This window comes from Henckelia pumila, chromosome 4 (genome assembly GCF_033568475.1).
Source record: "Henckelia pumila isolate YLH828 chromosome 4, ASM3356847v2, whole genome shotgun sequence".
Classification (NCBI taxonomy): Eukaryota; Viridiplantae; Streptophyta; class Magnoliopsida; order Lamiales; family Gesneriaceae; genus Henckelia; species Henckelia pumila.
Genome location: NC_133123.1, coordinates 35,968,427 through 35,992,445, shown reverse-complemented (window position 1 = coordinate 35,992,445; position 24,019 = coordinate 35,968,427). Strand labels below are relative to the sequence as shown.

Genomic DNA, 24,019 nt, shown 5'->3' with positions numbered 1-24,019 from the left:
AACAGAAGATTATTAGCTCAAAAACCTTTCATAGAGAGTTATCAGCAAACCCGAGACTTCACAAGAATTAATATGCAATTTTCCACTTTTCGGTTAATTTCAATTTTTTTGTATTATAATTTCACAAATTAGAATCTACAATAATGGGGAAAATTTTTAATGCCATAAAATTCTCTTAAAAAATATCATCTTTAAAATTCTTAGTTTTGATATAATCTACAAAAAAAAGCTACATAAAAGTTTTATATATTTGTAGCTAGAATACATAAAAATTATTGAGTTATAAATAATTGTATACACAAAAAATTGATTTATATGTACATAGCATGTAGACAGAGAAAATAAAAAATGAATAAATTGCATATCCACACATTTTTGTTTTTGTCTTCAAGTTTGTTATTGAGGCTCGCAACCTGACATGAAGATAGTGTAAATGCAATGGCCGGCCTATATATAATATTTGATGCGAGGCCTAGCTCAAACATTAAATGTCCATCAGTTTCTGCAAGATATAAAAGTGATCGCATCACTAATAAAAAATTAGTTTTAGATATTCAAGCCTAGTTTTTTTTAATATTATTTATGCAAAATGAAATATTCAATTATAAAAATTCGAAACACTATTGACTACCAATTTTATGAATATAAATACATATATATATATATATATACACACACGCGCATATATTATAACATTCAAGACTTGAATTTGGCACAAATTAAAAATACTCGAGCTTGATTCAAAGCTTGATTTTTTTCTCGAATCAGAACTTGAGTTTGAGTTCGGTTCTTAATATCAAACACATTCAATTCACGAGCTATTTGAAATATTATTCGGAAACAAATATTTATTTAATTTAAATTTAAATATATAATAAAGGTATGAACATTGGCGAACGGGTTCGAAAATGCTCGAACATTTTTCAAGTTGGTTCAAAAAATTCGTTAGTTGACTCGATTTGTTTCTTGAATATCACCATGTTGGGCTTTAATATGGGTCAATCGGGAATATATATATATTTTTTCCTTGAAAATAACCAAGTTCCGAATTTGGTAATTTTTTTCAACCAAGACGAAAATAAGAGGAGAAAGGATTCAATGTAACGTTGATTTATCACAAAGGGAGGGAATGTCAACTCAAATTATGCCATAATATATTATATAGCATTGTATCAAAATTCAAAGCATCAAATTCTTTCTACACTTGAAAACATCATCTAAATTTGTTGTAAATGCTATTTTCAATATTTTAAAAGTAAAAAAAATTGCCCGTGACGTCTTTGATAATTTGGTGATTTGACAAATAGACCCACCTGAACATTAATTTCACAAATCTAACATTCTCGAGATTAATATTTTAAAATTATTAAATGTTAATTATTAAGTGCCAAAAAAGAATTACTAAATTTAGACAAGTTTTATCCTCAAGTCGAATTTTTGGACGCACACATGAGTCCATGACCATTTCCAACATGTTAATGTCATGGAAGAGGCAATTTCAGCACGAAAATCCAAGCATGGAAACTATATTAGAATAAAAATATTAATAATGTTGATCAAATATTAAATAGTAGAAAATTTTAAATTTCTCAAATCTTAATTATCAAGTCTGAAAAACCAGTTATGGGATCCTAATATAGATATGAAATTCATGTATTTCCATTCATAGTCCATCTAAGAACAACCTCGGACAAGTTTTCGAGCAAGATATCTAAATTAGTAGTCCTTCAAGATTTTAAGTTTGTCCGATTTTTTTTTTTTAGTTGGGAGATGAGATTTTTGTTGCAATTGGGTCTCGAACTCGAAACTCGTCCCACATTTGGAACTTTGGTATCAAATGAGCTACACATCATAGACAATTTGTCCAATTTTTTTTTTCGCTTTAAAATCCCCCATTTCAAGAGAATTAAGATCAATACTTGCACTCTTGTTACTTTTTCTATAATTTTAAGAGACATAATTTGTTGCAATTTGTACATATTTGTTGTGATAGTGTCGATATTGCTTTATACAATAGTGAAAATAAATTATTACAAGAAATAAACAACACGAGGAAAAAGACAGATTACGGGCAAGAATCAGTCTCTTGTTGATATTACAAAATAAAATATCAATATTATTTATGTATGCAATTGACTTTTTCTCTCTTGGGAAAAAAAATACCCCTTCAAAATCCACATAACCTCAATCATCCAAAATTGGCCAAAAATGGCAAAAAGCAGTCTCGGGCCGGCCTTCATCTCTCTAGTAGTAATGATCCTTTATCGTCGTGCGGACCTAAACCCCACCCATCATTATTAGATAAATTTAATGGGCCTAATAGTTGGGTCAAACCCATCATCGCAAGTGCCACAACTGCCAAGAAACTGATAGAAAGATGATAAAAAGGGAAGCGTAGGCCCAATGAGGAGCAGCACTTGATATCAACGAGGAGCCGTCGGGCCCACTTGATTGATCTCCGCTTGATTTCTTATTACTGCACACAATAATAATGATAATAATAACATTAATATCCATCATTGCTCTATATATGATATATCCTTCATCGAGAATCCCAATAACGGAGATCAAATGTCAAAATTTTTTAGACTGTATACAAATTGCTAGGTGCATGTTAAAATCATCCGAATCATTTTCTAGAAGTGTTGAACCCGTTACATGAAGAAATTCGCATCATAATTCAGGTGCGGCAAAAAAAAAATCCATCTAAATTATCGACAATAAAAAGTCAACTATAGTTCCATTATCTAGCAGCTTTTGTTCATGCCCGGCCCTAATAAAACCGCAACGACGAAGACGAAGACGATGATGATACATCATCATCATATTTTTGTACACATGTATTGTAGTTTCAAACAGCAATTGTTGCAATATTTGACAAACAATTTAAGTTGTAAGGGGACTGTATACGGCGTGGTCGGCGCCTCTTTTTTTGAAAGGGCCAAAGCCAGGACAAATTACGTGTCCATTACACACATAATAAGATAGATACTTTGATAATAAATACTAAGGGAAAATATTGATTAACGATGCCAGATTGATATAATATAAAGTAAATTATGTTTAAATAATGAAAAAAAATGACGTCTAAAGTGGGAGGCTAATTGGTCTGTTGGTGGCACTAGACTTGGATAAGAAAGTGAAAATATCCATTTTGAGGGTAGACAAATTAAAGAAGTCATGCAATGACTCATAATTCTAAGCTAAGCACACACATTCGCACGTGTTGGCCATTACGGTGTGGGATATCCACCACGTTTACAATCTCCAATTCTTTTATGTTTATGCTATAGTTTTTATTCAATTAATCTTAATTAGGTCATGGAAATTAAAGGAGTTGCAAAGCCTTAAAATAAAATATCTTTAGCAATCTATATTGACGTGTTTCATTCGAATGTCTTTGCTAATCAGGACCTATCTAAAATATTACTTCTAAATTAAAATCATAGTTTCTATTTTTACACATATATGTAATTAATGATATATTGTTAACGTAAAGATAATATTCATTTGCTAAGTTGAACACTAAAGTCTACACTTATGGATTAGTAATTAATAAAATAATACTTGAAAAATAAAAAGAAAAAGAAAATGACCTGGCAGAAAGAGTGGGACAGAAGGTGATGACGTAATCAGCAGAAGCGCACGTAAAAGTGCTGCTGCCATCGTCGTATGCATAACTGTAAGCTCGGGGGCACGCGTTTTTGAACAATTCCGAGTAGGCGCTGGGGCGGCAAGTGTCCGGCGTGGCGTGATCGCCGCTGCAGCAGTATTCTGGGTCCCCGAACGCCTCGCAGGCGCTCTTGCAGGCCACGCTCGACCCCACGTCGTTCGTCACCTTCAGATCAGGAGGGCAGGCGGCGTTCAGGTCCGCCACACACCCCGTCACCGTGCAATTCCCGCCGCCGCCGTTCTGCGGGACCACTAACATGGGGAGGTTGTACCCGTCCACGAGGCTCACGTCGTAGAAGTCGAGCCCGTCTGCCCCGTCGAGCGTGAACTCCGCCAGAGTGGCTGGAGGCGCCGCTCCACCTCCGCTGCACTCCATGTTTCCCGAGCCGCAGTCGCCGGTGACGCAGGTGAATTTCCCAGTAGTGGGGTCCTGGGAACAGAAACTCCGTCCCCACGTGCGGCCGGACCAGGCGGGTGGGACGGGGATGGGAACGGAGCCGCCGGGGTCGAGTGCGAATCCGGTAGTCGGAAGCTGGGGAGTTCCGGCGTTGGATAGTATCCCCGGCCACACCGTGTAAGAACACTGGTTCACGAAAGTAAACGTCGCTGAAAACGCCCCGTCTGGATTCAAGAACAAACAAATCAACCATCAAAGCTCAAGAACAAACCCGATCGAGAAAACAAACCCAAGAAACAAATGAAATCATGCAATAATACCTGAGATCAAAACAATGAGCCATGAAACAAGAAAAGACAGCCGGAAATTACGATGTGCAATCATCATTCTTCTCGTTAAGTTATGGGAACAAATTTAAAAAAAAAAAGGAAGAATATAGGAAAGAAGAGAGAATCACATATATAGGGAGATCAATGAAACCGCCATTGTTGATGGTGTTAGGTCGGCAAGTATGGGAAGCTGGTTAAGATTAGGAGAGCTAATTGGTGAATCGTGGAGGGTTTTTAATTTGTCAGAAAGGCGTGGCGGAGTTAAATAGGTCTCATAAATCATTTATATGGCAACCAAGGAAAACAAACCTAGGGAATATTTATTTATTTATTCATCACAACGATCATGGACTTTTTCCCAATATATTATGTGTTGTTTCCTTTTTCGTACGATTTTATGAAATTAAATTAAATATATGCTAATTATAAAAAACTTACCTTTTGTTTTTTCCGTTTGTGTCAAAATATGAACAATTGACGATTCTAATTAATCTCTTAATTTCTGTGGGAAAAATTATGTATATATAATATAGAGACGATTACGAAGGTGGGTATAAGATTTGATTTTTGTGTAATATTTTAAAAATAAAAAGAATAGAATGTCAGTGTTTTGAATTTTAGTATAAGATTTTATGCGTAACATTTAAAAAATTAATGTTTTAAAATGTCGGATTTATGTATGGTGAATGTTTAAAAAAGTTATTATTGATTTTTCTATACAAAATTTTGCAAACTTTGGTCTACGGATGTTATTTTTATTTTGGAGAGGTAAACTGCTTCGTTAAAACTTGGTTAATTCGAGTTTGGATCGGATTTTATTGAATTTGAAGAGAGCTTGTCGCTTGATGACTTGGTCGGTAGCTTTTCGAGCAATATCTCGAGTTGTAAGTTTCTGGTTCGGTTTTTTACAGTAATTTTTTAAATAAAGTATTAAATCGTTATTTTCGTTGTTAATTCCATAATTAATTAAGCTTAATTTTATAAACGCAAAGTCGAATTTAAACTTTAATTGTTATTTGAAAAACTCGAGCTACTAGGAGTCAAGGTGGGATAACTAAAAAAATTCTTAAAATATCAATAATGATAAGAAGTATTTATAATCATCTTGTTAATCTAAATTCTCATGATAACCAAGTCATTTGCTATGATTGAGTCTGATTAGATTTAAAAAGCCCTTGATGATTGGTCCATGATTGTGGCGGGCCTTTGAAGAGTGGGAAGGGGTTTGCGTCTACTTCTTACTGGGCGGCAGATGGGCCCAGATGTCGTACGAGAGGGTACACGCCCAACTGACGCTTGCGGATTTGGCCCGAATTCCAATAACACTTAAAAGCTGTAACGTGGCAAGAATATATCGCATGCAAGTCAGTTGACCGTAAAGTTTGATTTTAATGTTCTGAAAAAAAATTAAAAGAGGCAAATTTAAATTTAATATCCCATGAAAAAAAAATTTACACTGTAATTATGACTCATATTAAATTCGTTTAAAAATATATGAAGAGGGAAAATGATAATTACTTAATATGGCTTTTTGAAAATGGCACTCTTGTGGGACGTACCTGAAATCCATTATAATTATAAATTATAATTTCATACAAAGTCGATTTGAAATTCATTTCAATTTCGTCTATCTAAACAAGTCAAAAATTTGAAATACATTATCTCAAATATCAATTCAATCACACCCTCGTGAGTTTTCATGCATGTAGATGTATGGGTATACAATTTCAATAATAATTGTGGCACATTTAAAATATTACAAAAAATGGTTGTCACGACTCACTAGAGTTAGCATGATTTGATATTAATTTCAAGTTTCTTTTTGTCCTGTGTCCAAAGTTTTGAGTGTAATTTGATGTTATATTATTAAAAATTAGATAAAGAAAAACAGCAATTATACCTTAAAGACTTCTCACTATAAATTTCTAACAAAATAATTAATATATAACAAATATGATGAAAATGAGAAAATCTAATAATTTGGAATGAATGAAAAAATCTCGTTAAAAAATATTCAATCATATTAAAAAAAATTTAACACGCCAACTTAATTTTTTTAATTTCCAAATCAAATTTTAGGTCGATCATATTTTCTTTACCAACACTTTATATATTAAAAAAAAATTCTTTTGGAAAAAATACTAATTTCTTTCTTATAATTACAATATATATATAATACATATAATTTCGATCAAAATATTTTGCTGCTGTTATCATAATTTATTTACTAGGTCAATTTCATTAATGTTATCATTTACTCAATGCTTTTTATATTATTATTACTAAATTCCATTTTATTAATTCTTATTTTTCTTTTGAATCGTATTCTATTTTATTATTACCAATAATATATAGTTTTTACAAATAGAATGTCTTTTGGTTTCGGTGAATCTTTATTTCAAATAGTGGCCTTTTACCACTTTTTAATATTCAAAATTTTAAAATATCAGATTAAAAAATAGCATGTTTTGACTTCGGTCATTGAACTAGAAGAAACTGATAAACAAATATTATATTTAAAGATTTATGGGTATTTTAGTAATAAAAAATAAAAAAAGTAAAAAATGAATGATGTTAGGTTCACTTCGGTTCATTTCAATCTACCTTTACAAGTACTACATCATGATAGATCTAAGTGTCCTCATTTAACAATATATGCGAGGTCCACTAAAAATAATGGATCCCACATTTATTGATGAATGATGACCGTTGGATGTATATCAAGGCAGTGCCTTTATAGGTAGGATCTAACTTATGACTTCTGACAGAGAAGTTTCTTTTAAAAGTGAAGGACTGAATAGCTAATTATTATTTTTTTAGGGTATATTGTGTTATATAGGAATTTTATAGGGGGGTGAATGCGATTATCCGAGATATATATACATATGCATGTCCGCACAAGCATTTAATTAGCATTAACACTCTTGGATCCAAACTTGCTTATCGTTGAGGAAAGGGTATCGTTGGTTTGGTTCCGGCCTAAGAAATGGAGGCCTCAATCGGAGAGAAGAAAAGGGTGGTGGTGGTCGGCGGCGGAGCGGCGGGATCTCTCATTGCCAAAAAGCTTCAGAATGACGCCGATGTCTTCCTCATCGATACGTCAGTCTCCTCTATTTCCTCGATTTTTTTTTTTTTTTAATTATCGTATTGTTGCTATTTTCAGTCGCTTTATGCATGATGAATTAATTGTTTTAGCTGGCATTTCTTGCATTAGTTGAAAAAAGTTGTAGGCTTTGATTTAGAAGTCCGGGACTAGTTTTTTGCTCAATGAGGCCTGGTTCGGTGTCGCAATTGCCGAAAGGAATGGGAACGATCGCGGAAGCGAGACAGTTTCAGGCTAAAAATGTTGAATGACTGCAAAACGGTTATTTTATGGAATGTTGTTGATTTTTTGGCTGTTGCCGAACGGAACAGGCATCAGGGATGTTGCGAAACAGATTTTGAATTTCTTTGCAAAATTTTCCGTTGTTTAATTTTTTTTCCCCTTCAATTAGGCTATAAGTTTGCATAGATGGTCGATTCAGTTGTGTCGAAGCTCGTCAATAGACGGCCGGATTAGAGCTGTTCAGGGAGGATTTCTTCACCTTTCGAATATTTTACTATGATTTCTGGAATTTGGATTGAAATGGAATGAGCTTTACATCAGTTTCTGGGTGTTTAAAAATCAGGCAATCTTGTTGCTTCATGATTAGGGAAAAAAGAAAAAGGAAATATATGCCAACGACTGAAGTAAAAAAGATTATTTTTTTCTCCCGTGATATTACATGTCCCTCCCTCCCTCGTTTGTTTTGATTTCATTTGTTTTATGGTCGGTAGTGGTAATCTAAAATGAATGGGGGGTGAACGACTTAAACCAGTTGAAAATAACTTGCCAGAAATCCAGGTTTCTTCACACGATTTGTTATCTGAAATTTCTCTGGCTGAAGCCTCTTCAGAGTTTGGTTTCATTTAATTTACTGAAATAAATTGCAGGAAGGAGTATTTAGAGATCCCTTGGGCAAATCTGAGAGCCATGGTCGAACCCTCATTTGCCCAAAGATCTTTAATCAATCACTCAGACTACCTTCCTAAAGCTCATGTTATTGCATCTGCTGCCACTGGTATCACAGAGGAAGATGTATTGACTGCCCAAGGCCATTCAATTGCCTATGATTATCTTGTCATTGCCACAGGCCATGTACACACTGGTGATTTTACAAAAGCAGAGAGACTTCATTATTTCCAAGCAGGTAAAATTGATAACACAACAGCAGAATGCGATCAATATTACATGTTATTGGATTAATATCAATTCAATGTATTGGTTTGGTACAAAAGGGTTTTGTATGAAATGCAGCTAGGATCTATCCTGTGTTTCTCCTCTTGTTGTATCGAATCCCTTCAGTTAACTCAGTCAAGTCGAGCTCCTTGTTTTTTTGTCTATTGAAATGGCATGAATTTAAAACTATGATTTACATTTGGGCAGTGATACTGTCATTTTCTATTGGATGAGGGTTATGTGCTAGGGTGTCAGTCTAGTATGATACATTCATTTATACATTTTAACCGAGTGAACTTCTAGATGATATCCACAAAAATATCAAGATTTGCTGGATTTGAACACCTAATTTCATACTACTTTCTCCTTGCATCATTTGAGATTCTTCATAAAAATACACAAAATTTACTGCTGGTCCTCTGGTGGCTTCTGACTTTGATAAGTATTGCAGAGCAAGAAAAGATAAAATCTGCCGATTCAATTTTGATCATCGGAGGGGGACCGACTGGTGTAGAGCTAGCAGGAGAAATCAGTGTAGATTTCCCGGATAAAAAAGTAACACTAGTGCACCGAGGCTTGAGGTTATTGGAATTTATTGGAGAAAAGGCGGGAGAAAAAGCGCTGAATTGGTTGAGTTCAAAGAAAGTTGAAGTCATTCTAGGCCAATCTGTCAAGCTGAACTCTCAGACTGATGGTGTTTACGAAACATCGGGTGGAGAGAGAATTGTAGCTGATTGCCATTTCCTTTGCGTGGGTATGGGAATTGGTTCAAATTGGCTGAAGGAGACGATCTTGCAAGATAGCTTAGACATGAATGGACAGTTAATGGTTGATGCTAACTTGCGGGTCAAGGGTCACCCAAATGTCTTTGGTATTGGAGATATAACTGATATACCAGTGAGTTTTTTTCTCTTTCATGAATTCTTTTCTTTTAATCATAATGGAACCATATAACCACTGTCGCTTGGTGAGATGAATAAGGCATTAAATCAAGATCAAATGGTGCCATATGTATGACTTATGGAAGACCTGCTACTAGTTGGACAAAATGAAATCCTAACAAACAAAGGAAGGACAAGATCAAATAAAAATTAAGATGCAAAAGAAACATGTAATTAAATTAACTCGGGTTCCTCTTTCTATGTGACTTTTGTCACTTCGATGTCTGTTATTTGGGAATACATATTCTCTAAGGTCTTCGGATTTTATGTGTCAGAAAGGCCAAATTAACTGTTTGTCCTGGTTTTTTCCAACGGTCTCACGGTAGAGTTTCCTCAGCTTGAATGAAGGTCCATTTGCCGAAGCACAGAAACCTTGAATGTTTTTCCTTTATTACATTGTTTTGGCAAATTAAATGGCATACAACAAAATCACAATTCTGTTGCACTTGAAAGTGCTACCTAATAACTCATGGATTTACATATCAATCTTGTTTTGTGAACAATGAGGTTGTTAGCAGGACAAAGATTTCTTTGATAAAGACCTTTATGTTTCTTATACTGCAAAGATTGTGACATCAATTTATACTAATAAATGAATTATATGCTGCTATGCTGTTTGGTAATATAAAGACCTAATGTTATGTATTGTTTGGACTTGATCGAAACTTGAAATAGTAATTTCTTAACATTTTTATTGTCTCTTCTCCTGCATTAGAGTTCTTTCTCGTTGACAATATGAGGCTAGATTAGGCTACTTGTCCTTTGCTCTATATCACATTGTTTTTCCGGCACTTACAGAATCCTATTCTTGGATTTTTCATTTATAGTAATTTGGCATTGTGTGTCTTGTAGGAAATAAAACTCGGATATTTGGCTCATAGTCAAGCCTTGGTTGCTGCCAAGAACTTGAAGTTACTAATGAGAGGTGGAACCGAAACTAGTCTGTCTACCTACACGCCAGCATCACAAGCGGCGGCAATCGTTTCCCTTGGACGAAGAGATGCGATTCTTCAACTCCGTTGCCTTACTCTTTCTGGGCGTATTCCCGGCATTTTAAAATCTGGAGACTTGTTTGTGACAAAATCGCGCAAGGAACTTGGTCTGAGTTCTTAGTCAAGTTGCTGAATAATTTCTTTTGTGGGATGTTAGTTAGACATTTCTATATTTTTCTTTATATATATATATATATATGGGTAAGGGCTCTTTTCATGCTAAAATAAAGGAACTCTTTCTTTCTTTTCTTTTTCTTTCTTTTTTTTTTGGCTCTTTTTTTAATTTGTAATAAAGTATTCTTTGTCTGTAACAAGATCTTGACATTATGGATTTCATTAATGGGGGAACTTTGATGTATATTTTCGTACAATATATAGCAATACTCGGGTATTTTTGTATCTTCACTTATTGTATTTAGATTATACAAAAATATTTGTGAGACGCTTTTACTCAATTTTGTGATATGAAACTCTTATTTGGGTCACTTATGAAAAAAATATTAATTTTACATCAAAATACTACTTTTTATTATAAACATGATCAAAATTGATATGTTCCACGTTTAACAATACATTAGACTTCTCACAAGTGATTTACTCATATTAATGGATTTGAAGATAAAGGATTTCAAATTAATAATATCAAATTGATTTGTTTGATACCGTTTGAACCTCGACTGGTTTTTTTTTTTATTAATGAATTTAAAATTCATCTAAATATGAAGTTATTTTAAATAATTTATTCATTTTTTCAGAGTTAAATCCTCGAATCCACCTACAACACTATCTAATATTTGAATAAAGTCGTGTTCAAACATTTTTGCCTCGAGTTAAGAAGCCGCAACCCTAATATGGATTCTTATATATTCAATAGATGAACTATTCTATAAAAACGTTTCTACAAATAAAAAGTAATGTGTTTTGTTTTTTATTATTGCTCTCAATTTTAAAAACATTATAAAACACGTCTCAATTATTTTTTAAAAATTATACTTAAAGAACACCTTTCTAAAAATATTTTACAAAAACTTTGTTCAGACATATATTTCAATTATTTTGAACTTACAAAACACTAAAAATGTTTTTAAAATATTTATATAAATAAACCCTTAATGCCTTTCCTCTCTATCTCACAAAGATTTGAAATGGCGAGTAGCAACCATCTATATATGACTTCGACATTCAAAATGTTTCAAATAATTTGTTAATGCAAATATATCAATCCAAACACAGAGTGAAGGCAACATACGGCCGTTTTAAACGATTTTGAATTTATTTATATTATCATCTTAATTAGAATCAAATAGATAACGAATTTATATTTCAAGAGTTATTATATTATAAAGGTATTTAAATTTTATTTAAAATTAAAGTCGCATAAAATAGATCAGTATTATTGCTTGATATTTTTATCATGAAGTATAGATATATAAACTTTTGGGTACTTAATCCCAAGACCAGGGCAGATATTGACTTGTGAGCCATAGTTGTATTTGTAAACTAGTAACAAGCTGCCGTCTCTTAAAGCCGATGAAAAAGAGCCATGTACATTTCTAAATCTCAAGCTATAAGCCAATGACAATAGACAAGGAACCAAGTGATCTTTTAGCCTAGCCCGGATCTGGACCCAGACTAAACAGTGGGTCACCTGGTTATCGGTGACCGATGTTTTGACCAATGGATCAATTCTTTATCAAATACAATGAGTATTTTGTTGTATAAAAAAATCATGCATGATAATTGACATTTTATCACCTTATCCATGCCCATGGTAACTTTGTGTATAATTTGCTTTGAGATAGCATCTCAAACCAAGCTCTTTGCCCTCAATTCAATTGCATAAGCTATTCTTCAAACGTATATTTCCCCCCTTCGGCTGTTGCAAGGATCGCGCAGTTCCATGCTCCAAGCAACCAAGCCCCAGTTATGCACAGGCTAACCTCAAGCATAACAAATTTGGAAGCCATTTTAGGAACTTTAGAAGTTACAATAAACAAGAACTTGGTTAAACAAGACAGCATGTCCGGCGTATTTCTTTCATTTATGCCACACAGCTTCTGCTTCTCATGCATCATGTACACAGTTGATATGGTTGAGAGGACTTACCACTGAGAGCAGAAGAATACATAGCTGTAATGCATATTCATACAGATAGCTATGTTGCAAACGATTCCTCACGCTTTAATTGTCATCCAGTCATCGACATTGTCATCGTTTCACCTTTGAGTTTGAAGTTGCCCATTTGAAAAAACCACAGTTTGCTTCAGCATTAGATGCAGGTCCCTATGATACAAGAAAAATGCTCGTGAAAAAAGAGAGATCTCTATTTAAGAGTTCCAATACTAGACACCAGCTACATCAACCCAAAAATTGATTGCATTAGTCCATAAGCAACGCACCGCCCCACAATCAGGAAACTCCACATGTAAATGTTAAACAATACTATTAAATAATGGTCACTTTCAGAATATTGTTGACCGATCAGCGGCAGGGATAAATGCACGTGTAAGTCGACCATGATCTTTTGACAAGAATTGGTTCTTGAAGCTATAAAAACAATGTGGGGATATATGTAACAAGAGTAAAAGGGGGAAAAAATTCGTAGCAGTGCATGGCTATTATCTGAACTATCTATTTATCAAGTGTCAATGGGATGAGTAGGAGACCTCCTAGAGTTCAGGTAGGAAATATCTTCAAGAGAGGCAAGACAGCTGAAAACTAAGTAACAAGACAGGGATACCTCAGCACGCGCACAGACATAAAATCGTCGCCCTATATTAGGTCCAGGTTTCTTCACAACTCGAGGAACACAAGGTTCCTTGTGGCCCTTACAAAGAGGTATGCTAGTTTGCATAAATTGCTGAATCCTTTGCCACTCGACTAAGGCCAAACCAGTCCTCTCTTTTTCTGAAGATTGAGAGGAATCATCTTCTTCAATTGAAGGCCCTTGTTCTGACTGCATCTCAGAGTCACATTGAGCACCTTCATCGAGAGTTTCATTCACTTCAAAGCAAGGACTCGACATTTCCGCTTGACTAAGCTTCTTATCAGCACAGATACTGTCTGAATTATCAATTACACCGACTGTTTTCTTGAAATATGATTTGAGTGAAAGCTGAGACAACTGGCTTTTCCTTGCTTTTTTATTACTTTCCAAAGTGGAAAATGATTTAGATACCTCTTCAGTGCCATTAAAGTCATTTGATGATTTTTCACAGAAGCCTTCAGAAATATCGACCGAAGATAAATCTTCATGCTTCCTCAAGGTAGATGAAGATGCACTAAAGGATTGTAAAGATCTTTTCATTAGCTGACTGCAACATTTACTAGCAATACTGTCTTCTAAAATAGAACTGGATCCTCCGGACAAGCTAACATCTTTGGCAGGTTGCTTTCTCTCTAACATTGACACTGTACATGATGGAACTTATTGATAAACAAGTAATTAATTTTTTCCTCAGCATTGACCCCAAATTTTTATGAAGTAATGTGCATATTACCTACTTCACAGAATCACATTCAGGGTTTCTGGTGTAGTAATAATTTAAAATTTCAGCAATTTTTAGAACAATTGTAGCCTTAACTAGACGACAACTTCCAGTTATATCATTGCAAAATAGTTTGCATTCTTAATTATTATTCTTTATGCCTGGTTTTGACTTTTGCAACATAATGATAACCACCAATAGGAAACATAGAGCACCCTGGTAAAAATGTTAAAAAAGACGGTACATCGATTTCCCAATGTGATCCACACTTCTCGCATATTCGGATTGAAACTCACACACCAAAGCACATGAGTGGCACGTATCTTATAAGCTACTTTTACATAAAACCAACATAGTCAGGGGCGAGATCCAGCAGGAAAGAGGCAGTCATCCAGGAAAGTTTTAGAACTCATGTGAACTTTTTCCAGAATTTGTATTCACCCCCAAGCATACTTCAACACACAATCATGTAATTCTAGCACATTGAAGTTAAATGTTTAAGAAACTCACACCTAGTGTCTTCTGGAAACCATAGACCTCCGGACAATATCTACTAGACAGTGAAGGTGTATTATGCAATGGTACATTGGGGATCTCCATCAAGCATATATAGACCGGAACATGATCTGAGCCTTCCAATTTGACATTACTCCCCGCTTTCCACCTGAAAAAGTAAGAGATTTAAGCCCAAGAAAACCAGTCTGTGATATATTTGTAGAAAACCAGGTGCTAAAAAACTTTGTTCTTCTCATGGAATGTCATTTTTTTTTATGAGAAACATATTTTATTACATACGTAAAGGCCATTAATTACAATAAGCGGACAAACGATCCGCAAACGACCAAAGGCTAAACAAGACCCTGATCACATCAACAATAGACAAAAAGACCAATCTCTCAATAAATCTGAGATCGAGAAATTCTCAAACTTTACATGAGACTCAATCCAAGTAGATATTCGAATCTAGATCTTTCCCCCGCACTCGTCAATCAACTCTTCAATATTGTCAAAAGTTATGGAATATTATAATTTTGCATCTGTGACTCACATTAAATGCAAAAGATGCTTTTTTCGCGTTGGCAAAAACATAGATTTTTTTTATTGTTCTTGTCTATTATCATATCTGGAGGGGAGAATGAAAAGAAATATAAAGCTAAAGAACAAAAGAAAAGAATCAATCAATACCATACAAGAGAACGAGTTAAAATAACATGCTGAAATACACAGAAGCACTGTATCACAAATTCCCCTACTAATTAAAAAGATTCTCTCTTACCTAGGTGTGTTGCCAGGTTTCCAACGTTTGAACTGTTCTAATATGTCACACTCTTCAATATGGCAATTCACAAAGCTATGACTCTCATTTTGGTTTTCATGAAAGCATGGTCCAGCGATAAGAATGTGGTCAATACGTGACCCAAAGTTGAATTCCTCTGCACCGGAACTAGTTGACCAACATGTGTAGGCTTCTCTTCTACAATTATTTACAGAACATAAAATGGAATGACACAAAATATAAGCAGGAGACGAAAGTCGCATATATCAAGATAGACACAGTACAATATTGTTCATTGCTTACATTCCAACCAAACTGTAATACCTTCTACACAAATAAAACAATGAAATCAAGAAATTATAACCTGTCAGGATGTTTCTCTCTAAAAGCATCGGAAAATTGCCCTCCATTTCTCACCAGCAAAGATCTGAACCAAGTTCTAAACCTGCAAGACAGAATCAAGTATATCAAGTATAAACAATTAACTCTAGTTGCAATATCAAATCCAATACAAATATTTGACCAATGAGCCAAATGTATATTAAAAATAAGAGCCATACAACAACTCACTCATTTTTCTCGAAATTTGGTCCAGCATCACAACGGTCTATAGCAGCAGGAGCAATGTTGAGATCCCCTACAACAAACACCCTCCGTCCTTGCCTCAAAAGGGATTCCAATCTTCTCTATAACAATATCATATTCATATCAATATGAAAGCTTAAAGTTCAGATCCAAAATGAATAACATGTACAACTCATATCATGTCATAAATGAGCGACCAGCCATAATATTCAAAATACAAATATAACTTCTAATAATGATGCTGATGCTCCTGCTACTGCTAATGAACATGATGACAACAAAAAATAACACGTGGTGGCAGACAACTAATGTCTATATTCCGATATCCTTCCATTTTCTGTACCTGAGTATATAACCTTTTATTTGACTCGACTCCAGTGATGTTGGTCAGTTATAAACTCCACGATCCTATTAGTAACTTAATTAAAGAAAATAAACAACAAAGAGCGAATGGTTTAGCGGGGTCTGCTCTCGCTGCATTTCATGGATTCCAATTTAGAATCCGCTTGGGCCTTTAGAAACAGCCTTTCTAATTGCAAATGTTCACTCATTTTACCGGCCTTTAGAAACAGCCTTTCTAATTGCCAATGTTCACTCATTTTACCATTAACTATAAGTCATTATCAGATCTTGGTAAATAGCAATTTGAAACTTTATAATATAAGACAAACTATTACCGTGCATCAATATTATCAAGAAACTTAATTTTAAAAAATTATTCAAACACAGCATACATGACGTAATCAACAGATGGCCATATACGGCATCTTTGATTACGAAGCATAAGGCGTAATAGAATCACCTGAAGTATGTTGAAAAAATTGAGCTTGAACTGAATTCTTTCTGCATCATCACATCCAGCTCTAGGACCATAAACATTGAAAAGAACTGCATGCATTCATTAGTAACCAACATAAACTAAAATTCAGTGTTGACTGTTGACACAACTGGAGAATAGGTAGCACATGAAGAACATCAATGCAATATCACTATACCAAATATTATGCTACTTACCGAAATGCCCATGATCAGTTACGATACATCGTCCTTCACCATCAACTTTCAGAAGCTCTATAGTGGAAAAATCTTCTAGGCCTTCCACTATTAATGGACATTCACTTTTCCGTGATCCAAACCCCGGGGAATTCCCAAGAACTCCAGTGAAGCCCTCCTCTGCAGAAACTGGCAAAGCAACTTCGTCGCTGGAAAATGCAGATTTGACACGGCAAAATGTCGCTACTCCTAGTTACCCAAGGAAAAGAATACTGATCATAAACAGTAATTTCTAAATGCAAGGCAGAGCACATTACTGCAGGACAAGATTAGAAATATTAGCAATAACAGGAACGGCTATGCATGTAGAAGAAGTATGCCATCCAACAATGTGAATAGTGATTTTAAAACAAAACGTGTAGGAAAGTACTATTTTAAATATATGTAGGATTTGGAAACAAATGTCTTCACATTTTGATTAAACAATGATTATGCAGCGGCTCAAAAGCTTCCTCACAAACTATTGTGCCAATAAACGATCATGACAGATTAAGAAATTCAAACACACATCACACGGTGGTCATTCTAATTCTATGCTACGGGGGTCATATGAACATCTTGCATAAAAACAAACAATGTGAAGCCCATCAGTATTCTTAATATAGCTGAACAGAGGCCAAAGCTAGAAACTTTACTAGCATTTATTGACAAAAATAATAATACATGAATTATTAGTAGAAGGAAAAGCATTTCTGACCAGAGTATCCAGTTCGCCCTTTGTCAGAAGTGCGAGTGCAAGAGAAAAAGGACTCATAACCTTCCGCCCGCACCAAATCCGCTCTCAATTCATGCCTCGATAGCTTCGTCTCCTGCACATAGGATCAATGAAATCGGTGCTGCAATTATCAAAGAAAACTCAAACCCACATACAAAACTTCGTGATTCCGTTGAAGAAACCTGGAAACATATAACATCGGCGTCAAGAGAATCGAGCAGCCTGCGAAGAGAGGTGTACTGTGAGATTCGATGCCTCAGCCCATTCACGTTGTACGTCACTATCTTCATTCGCTCGCTGGGTGGAATCTCGGCTCTCGCCTTTATTTTTTTATTTTTGCAAAAAACAGTGGAATTTGTTATAATAAATAAATAAATTTATTCATTCAAAAAAGAAAAAAACACTAATTGAAAAAAAAATTAATATATGTGTGTTGGATGAAATTTTTGTAAAATGTTTTTTGGAATTTTATTATTTAAAGAAGGTGTTATACTTGATATAGTTTTCAAAGAACATTTGGATATGCTTTTATATATATGTATATATATATATATATTTGTGTGTGGGTAGACCTGGCCACGGGCCGGGTCCGGGTTGACATTTAGCCAACCCTTAATCGGTCCGTCCTTGGCCGGTTCCGGTCCGGGTTGGTGAACCGGCGGTTCCGGTCCTGGTCCGATTAACCGCCGGTTCAGGATCCGGGCTAACCCGTGCAATTTTTAAAAAAAAATTTCGCAACGCCCCAGCACTGATTTTGCAGCGCTAGGGCGCTGACCCTTCGAATCTGATTTTTTAGCATTGGGGTGCTGATCCTTCGAATTAAATTCGAAGGGTCAGCGCCCCAGCACTTCCAAATCAGAGCTGGGGCGTTGCCCCTTCGAATTGCGCTGGTGAACCTTTGAATTAAATTCGAAGGGGCAAGTGAGTAACTTCAATTTTTTTTTAATTTTTAAACAAATTGTTAATAAGACATATTTTTTAAATAATCTCAATCAAATATTTCATATCTCCATAATAAAAATCTATTACATTTATTAAATAAACAATATATTAGAATTTCAACATCTTATGACTTATATTACAAATCTATTACATTTTATTCTAATTCACTCGCATTTCCTCCCGTCGTAGTTTCGGATGTTCCTTCGGTATCATCTTGGTCTTCTTCATCACTTTGAATATGTTGTGTTCGAGTAGCGGCTTTTGACCAATCATTGAGCAAACATTGTGCTTCCAAATTTTTTCGCCCTTAAGCTAGAACGTCTCTCGTCCAATGTATTTCCTCCAATACTAAATGATTGCTCCACTGCAACTGTTGAAACTGGACAAGCTAGAATTTCTTTTGCCATTATAGCCAAAATTGGATATATTTGTATTTTTTGCGACCACCATCTCAAAATGTCGAAGTTTTCCTCATCTGTAACACTAAAATCAAAAGTAGTGGTAAAATAATTCTCAAGTTCCTGACTGGAACTTGAGGATCCTCGTGGACATTTCGTCTGTTTCCTTAATAAAAGTTGTGCTTTAGTAAGTTTAGAAGTAACATTACTAGTTGCAGTGGATTGTGTTTCATGTGAAACAATTTGTCCACCATATTTGATGTTATATTCATTATAAATATCAAGTAAATGAGTTTTAATATTAAACAAAATCAATGAGATAGAAGGAATCGTTTCCGCAATAGGCTCCAAAAATTCATAATATAATGTTAACATGTCGCTTAAGCCATCTAATTTAAGTCTAGGATCTAAAACAAAAGCACATAAAAAAAATTTCAAGAATGAGCAAAAAATATTTTTCCCATTTTGCTTTTATGACGAGAATACATTGAGATAAAACACTATCATTAGATTTAACATGTTCATGAAAAATACAAGCAATGTTGCAACAATGTGTTAAAACTAAATGTGAAGTAGGGTAATAAACACCGGATAATTGGTCACTAGCATCATTAAAAACTTTTAAAATTTCACAAATTCTAGTGCATATGTTCCATTTATTTGAAAACAAATAAATATCACGAGCTTGAACAAATTGATGAAAAAATGTACATAATAAATCTTTATATTCAAAAGAGGATAATAATAATTTATATGTTGAATTCCAACGAGTTGGAACATCTCGTGCAAACCGCTTAGGCTCCATACCATTTACTCTACAAAATTTTCCCCATTGTTTCATAACTTGAGGATGCGTCCATAAATAATGAATAGTGTTCCTAATTGGTTGAATATGTATGCCTAAACGTTTTAGCCCATCTTGAACACACAAATTTAAAATATGACATGTGCATCTAATATGAAAAAATTTGTCACCTATTGATGGTTTACATATTTCAATAAGCTCACTAATACTAGAAGTATTTGCACTAGCATTATCAAAAGACATTGAAAAAACTTTGGTAGTTAGACCATATTCTTCTAAAATAACAAATATAAGTTGCGAAATATTTTGTGTCGTGTGTGATTCGTTGAAACATCTATATGCAAGCAACCTTTTTTGAATGTTCCAATTATTATCAATCCAATGACATGTAATACCCATATATGAACAATTTTACCAATGATCACTCCAAATATCGGAATACAAAGAAATTTTATTATTCAAATTATAAAATTCCTTAATTAATTCTTTCTTTTGATCAACGACTAACTTTTTCATTGTGCGTTTGAGACTATTTCTTGGAATACGTCTAATAGAAGGATTTGCACTTGTAGAAAGCCAATTTTCAAAATATAATTTATCGCTAAAACTAAAAGAAAGTTGTTCAACCGCACAAAATTTAGCCGTTTCTTCTCTAAATCTAGCTTCGTTATATTTAAATAGTTGAGATTCATTACCCGATTGAGAAGAGAATGCCGGAATTTGAGTTTGACCACGATCAATACCAATTTCCACCGGATGATTTTTCTCGATATGCCGCGTCAAAGTTCCATAACCACCTCCTTGTTTAAATTTGTAACATTTTGAACAATATTTGCATTTGACTTGCAAATCACCGAAGGGAAGCGTCACCTTATCAAAATATTTGGTGAAGATATCGGATGTCGGGCGAGGCACCGCTCGAGTTTGTCTTTGAGAGGCCGCCGGATAGTTCATACTTTCTTGACTTGCATGATGACGTGGTGGTGGTGGTTGTTCAACTTGTTTTCTTTGTTGCGCCTCTTGTCGAATTTCTTGAATTTCATCATCGGAATATTCAAGATCAAAGCCATCGACATTGAATTGAGGATACTCGACCTCGGGTGGTATGATGCTCTTTTCATTTCATTTTCCTTTGTCACCCCTACGACTTGATCCCGCTCCGGACATTTGTAATTGTATAAATATGAAAATAAATCAACAATTGACAATAAACCAATAATCGAAACTTGATATTTTTGATAATTCAAGAAATTAAAAGGAATTGAGAATAGAAAGAATGAAGAGAGAATTGTGTAAACAAAATGAAAGGAGGTTGGGGGTATTTATAGATAAAAAGTAGGTTTTTTTTTTAAAAAAAAAAATTTCGGTAGACCCGCCGGACCCGCCGAGATGGCCGGGTTTCAACGGCCACGAAATCGTGGCCGTTGATCTCAACGCCAGTCAACGGCCACGAAATTGTGGCCGTTGAGAGATCCAACGACCACTTGGTAGCGGCCGTTGGATCATCTGGGCGCCCCCATGGGCACCATGTGTCCAACCCGCCGGGTTGGACGGTTCCAACCCGGCGGGTTGGGTTGACGGTTTTCCAAAGGAAAAATCGGGATCGGACCGCCTAATGGCCGGTCCGGCCCCGGTTCCGGGTTGGGCCCTTTGACCACGGGCCGGTTTCGTGCCGGGTCCGGGCCCAACCCGGCCCTTGGCCAGGTCTATGTGTGTGTTTAGAATAAAAAATGAGGATTAAACAAGAACTAAAAAATTTTTATAGAATAATTATCCAAATATTTATTTTAACTGTAACAACATTTTTTTAAAACTATTTCTCCAAATATATTGTTAAATCTAATTTATAGAATACTGTTCAAACTCATATTAATTTGCTCTTACAATAACTTTTAAAATTTTCATAAAAAATTTATAAAAATTACTTTTATAAAAACGTTTTATAAGTATTTGTCCAAACATGACTCTAGTGCATGGGATAATAAATTTGTGCATTTTGTGTTAATTTTTAAAATTTTCTTACATATATTTTTAACTTTAATGGTTTTTTTACAAATATTTATCATTCATATAATAATATTACCAAAAAAACAAAATAAATTTAATATACCAATACCCTAAAATTTTAATTTAATAGAGAATATTATGATACTAACATTGCTCCAATAACTTAAAGCATACAAAGGGAGAGCACAAAGTTTTAATTCTAAACAATAATTATGATATTTTGATCAAATTGACAAAATAAATAATCTAGTTGGAAAGTACATTATTATCCTTAGCAAGCTAAATCCCACTCCTTTTCCCCCTTCAAACATAAATTTTCATTTACAGAATTCCAAAACCCAAAATGGCAGAACACAACAAATTGTGTGAGATTCTTTGAAGCCAGCTTGCTTTGCCAATACGTGAAATTCCTTTTCTGTCCTTTCCTTTCCACCAAGGTTAAAGGTCAACAGAGCCAGATCGAGTTGGAAACTACATATTAGCCCTTCACTTGGGGTCTCTGGAATTATATTTTCTAGAACAATTACTTTTCCATTATTGGGAAGTGCTTCGTAGCATCTTTTCAATATTTTCAAGCAATGTTCGTCACTCCAATCATGAAGAATCCACTGTTGATATAACAAAAGAAACTCATAAAATAGTCATATGGGGAAAAAAAATCACACAAAGGACAATATTTTTCAACTATGATTAATTTTTACTCGCCTAAAATTCATCTGTTTTCACATGTATATATCACAGCATATGTAACACATATGTTGTCTCTCCTACTACATGAATAACTTCACCTTCATAAAAATGGCGTCGGCTTTTGGGACGCTGACAAACATGTCTCCAGCAATGTTCTCCACACCTGCGTATCGATTCATTTTTAATATGTGCATGATTTCTTAAAAGTGATCAAGAAGTAATTATCTCGATATCATGGCATACCGGCATAAGATGGGGCATTTAGAATAACATGGGGCAAATCGAAGTTAATGGTCATTATAGTTGGATATTTGGATAGGATCATGTGCAGTGAAGCTCCGGTTCCACCTCCAACATCCACCAAAGTCTTCAAACCATTGAATCCATCATATGTCTCCACAACTTTCTTCATCAAAATCGTCGAATTATTGGACATTCCGGTGTTAAACACCTTGTTGAACGTAGGATCCTCGGCCAGATACTCGAATGCACTCATTTTATGTGCATTCTCGAATGCATTTCCTCCCTCAAGAATTGCATCTTTTAGGTGGTTCCTTCATATATCATCAATAACAATATATATATGTCATCAAACATGATCTAGCAGGTAGTTAAATTGTACTATATATAATTCAAATATTTATATATATATTGGAACCATGCAAATGATCATTAATAATATAATGAAATAATTACTTGCCTAGTCTCCAAGAGGATCCTGTCTAGATTCATGATCAACAAAGGGGCCAGAGAAACTCCATCATCATTCTTAGTGTAGAACTTGCAGACAGGAGCCAAGGAATATAGCCGCTGGACGCTGCCATCCGCGGGCGTCGTTTTCAGTACTCGGCATTTTAAAATAGAAGAGCTAGCCAGCAGGCGAAGGATTCTGTCCAGCATGTTGTGCATGTCTGGATTGCTGCTGGAGGGGAGTTGTGAGGCGAGTTCTGCCGGCGAAACAAAGGCGTCGGGCCCCTTCTTCTTCATAAGCTCGAGGAGATCGAGCTCGACCGCGACTTTTAAGGCAAAAGGTAGCACAGAAGCACTAGCTAGTTGCATGGCGAATAAAAAAGTGGCATCCTCTTCATCTGCATTAACCAGCTCCATTGTTGAACCAACTTTGATACTCATGATATTCAAGCTGCGACAAGTACTTTGCATGTGTGTGTTTGTTATGTATATACATAACAATTGGGAATATAATATAATACTATAATATTTGTATGAGTTTATTGGGAAAGCCAACCAGCACTAAATGTGTGTGTTAATTTATTTTTTTAATGAAAATATGTTAGGATAGGAGGAGTCTCGCGTGTTTGCATCGGATTTTTAAAGAATTTTCTTTAAAAGTTATATCTAAATTCGATGCAATTGTTATAAAACTACGTGACGAAGAATTTTACAGGGAACCGTAACTCCCAAACCTAACCAGTTCACAAACATTTAAGATTCTTCTATTTTGAAAATATAT

At 34.8% G+C, this 24,019-nt stretch overlaps 4 protein-coding genes across 4 annotated transcripts; 1 reads left to right on the top strand and 3 right to left on the bottom strand.

Annotated features, from left to right (window-relative positions):
• Positions 1-1,997: 1,997 nt before the first annotated feature.
• LOC140862970 (thaumatin-like protein 1) lies at positions 1,998-4,636 on the bottom strand. The gene is made up of 3 exons (XM_073266014.1): positions 4,390-4,636; positions 3,597-4,293; positions 1,998-2,476 (listed from the first exon to the last, which is right to left on the bottom strand). The coding sequence occupies exons 1-3, from the start codon at positions 4,454-4,456 to the stop codon at positions 2,338-2,340; spliced, it is 903 nt and encodes a 300-aa protein (XP_073122115.1). The 5' UTR covers positions 4,457-4,636; the 3' UTR covers positions 1,998-2,337.
• Positions 4,637-7,327: 2,691 nt separating this feature from the next.
• Positions 7,328-10,972, top strand: LOC140862969 (uncharacterized). Its single transcript, XM_073266013.1, has 4 exons — positions 7,328-7,497; positions 8,371-8,627; positions 9,108-9,553; positions 10,450-10,972. Exons 1-4 carry the CDS (start codon positions 7,385-7,387, stop codon positions 10,708-10,710), a joined length of 1,077 nt encoding a protein of 358 aa, XP_073122114.1. The 5' UTR covers positions 7,328-7,384; the 3' UTR covers positions 10,711-10,972.
• Positions 10,973-12,046: 1,074 nt separating this feature from the next.
• Positions 12,047-18,031, bottom strand: LOC140863116 (DNA-(apurinic or apyrimidinic site) endonuclease 2). The gene is made up of 11 exons (XM_073266287.1): positions 17,889-18,031; positions 17,689-17,800; positions 16,953-17,180; positions 16,741-16,826; positions 15,924-16,039; positions 15,718-15,798; positions 15,354-15,551; positions 14,590-14,741; positions 13,330-14,000; positions 12,696-12,872; positions 12,047-12,524 (listed from the first exon to the last, which is right to left on the bottom strand). The coding sequence occupies exons 1-10, from the start codon at positions 17,994-17,996 to the stop codon at positions 12,798-12,800; spliced, it is 1,827 nt and encodes a 608-aa protein (XP_073122388.1). The 5' UTR covers positions 17,997-18,031; the 3' UTR covers positions 12,047-12,524; positions 12,696-12,797.
• A 4,144-nt stretch (positions 18,032-22,175) lies between these two features.
• On the bottom strand, positions 22,176-23,661 carry LOC140866517 (caffeic acid 3-O-methyltransferase 2-like). The gene is made up of 4 exons (XM_073271517.1): positions 23,249-23,661; positions 22,792-23,102; positions 22,647-22,711; positions 22,176-22,466 (listed from the first exon to the last, which is right to left on the bottom strand). Exons 1-4 carry the CDS (start codon positions 23,653-23,655, stop codon positions 22,176-22,178), a joined length of 1,074 nt encoding a protein of 357 aa, XP_073127618.1. The 5' UTR covers positions 23,656-23,661.
• Between the last annotated feature and the right edge of the window lie 358 nt (positions 23,662-24,019).

Excerpts from the sequence above, each read along its gene's own strand:
- LOC140862969 (XM_073266013.1), top strand. The coding sequence starts at position 7,385 with ATGGAGGCCTCAATCGGAGAGAAGAAAAGGGTGGTGGTGGTCGGCGGC. Across the intron at positions 7,498-8,370 it reads GATGTCTTCCTCATCGATAC|GAAGGAGTATTTAGAGATCC; the intron begins GTCAGTCTCCTC and ends AATAAATTGCAG. Across the intron at positions 8,628-9,107 it reads ACTTCATTATTTCCAAGCAG|AGCAAGAAAAGATAAAATCT; the intron begins GTAAAATTGATA and ends TAAGTATTGCAG.
- LOC140863116 (XM_073266287.1), bottom strand. The coding sequence starts at position 17,996 with ATGAAGATAGTGACGTACAACGTGAATGGGCTGAGGCATCGAATCTCA. Across the intron at positions 17,181-17,688 it reads AGGGCGAACTGGATACTCTG|GAGTAGCGACATTTTGCCGT; the intron begins GTCAGAAATGCT and ends TTGGGTAACTAG. Across the intron at positions 16,040-16,740 it reads ATTTTTTCAACATACTTCAG|AGAAGATTGGAATCCCTTTT; the intron begins GTGATTCTATTA and ends ATATTGTTATAG.
- LOC140862970 (XM_073266014.1), bottom strand. The coding sequence starts at position 4,456 with ATGATGATTGCACATCGTAATTTCCGGCTGTCTTTTCTTGTTTCATGG. Across the intron at positions 4,294-4,389 it reads GCTCATTGTTTTGATCTCAG|ACGGGGCGTTTTCAGCGACG; the intron begins GTATTATTGCAT and ends TCTTGAATCCAG. Across the intron at positions 2,477-3,596 it reads TGTCCCACTCTTTCTGCCAG|TAATAAGAAATCAAGCGGAG; the intron begins GTCATTTTCTTT and ends TATTGTGTGCAG.
- LOC140866517 (XM_073271517.1), bottom strand. The coding sequence starts at position 23,655 with ATGGAGCTGGTTAATGCAGATGAAGAGGATGCCACTTTTTTATTCGCC. Across the intron at positions 23,103-23,248 it reads AGGATCCTCTTGGAGACTAG|GAACCACCTAAAAGATGCAA; the intron begins GCAAGTAATTAT and ends TGATATATGAAG. Across the intron at positions 22,712-22,791 it reads AAATGCCCCATCTTATGCCG|GTGTGGAGAACATTGCTGGA; the intron begins GTATGCCATGAT and ends ATCGATACGCAG.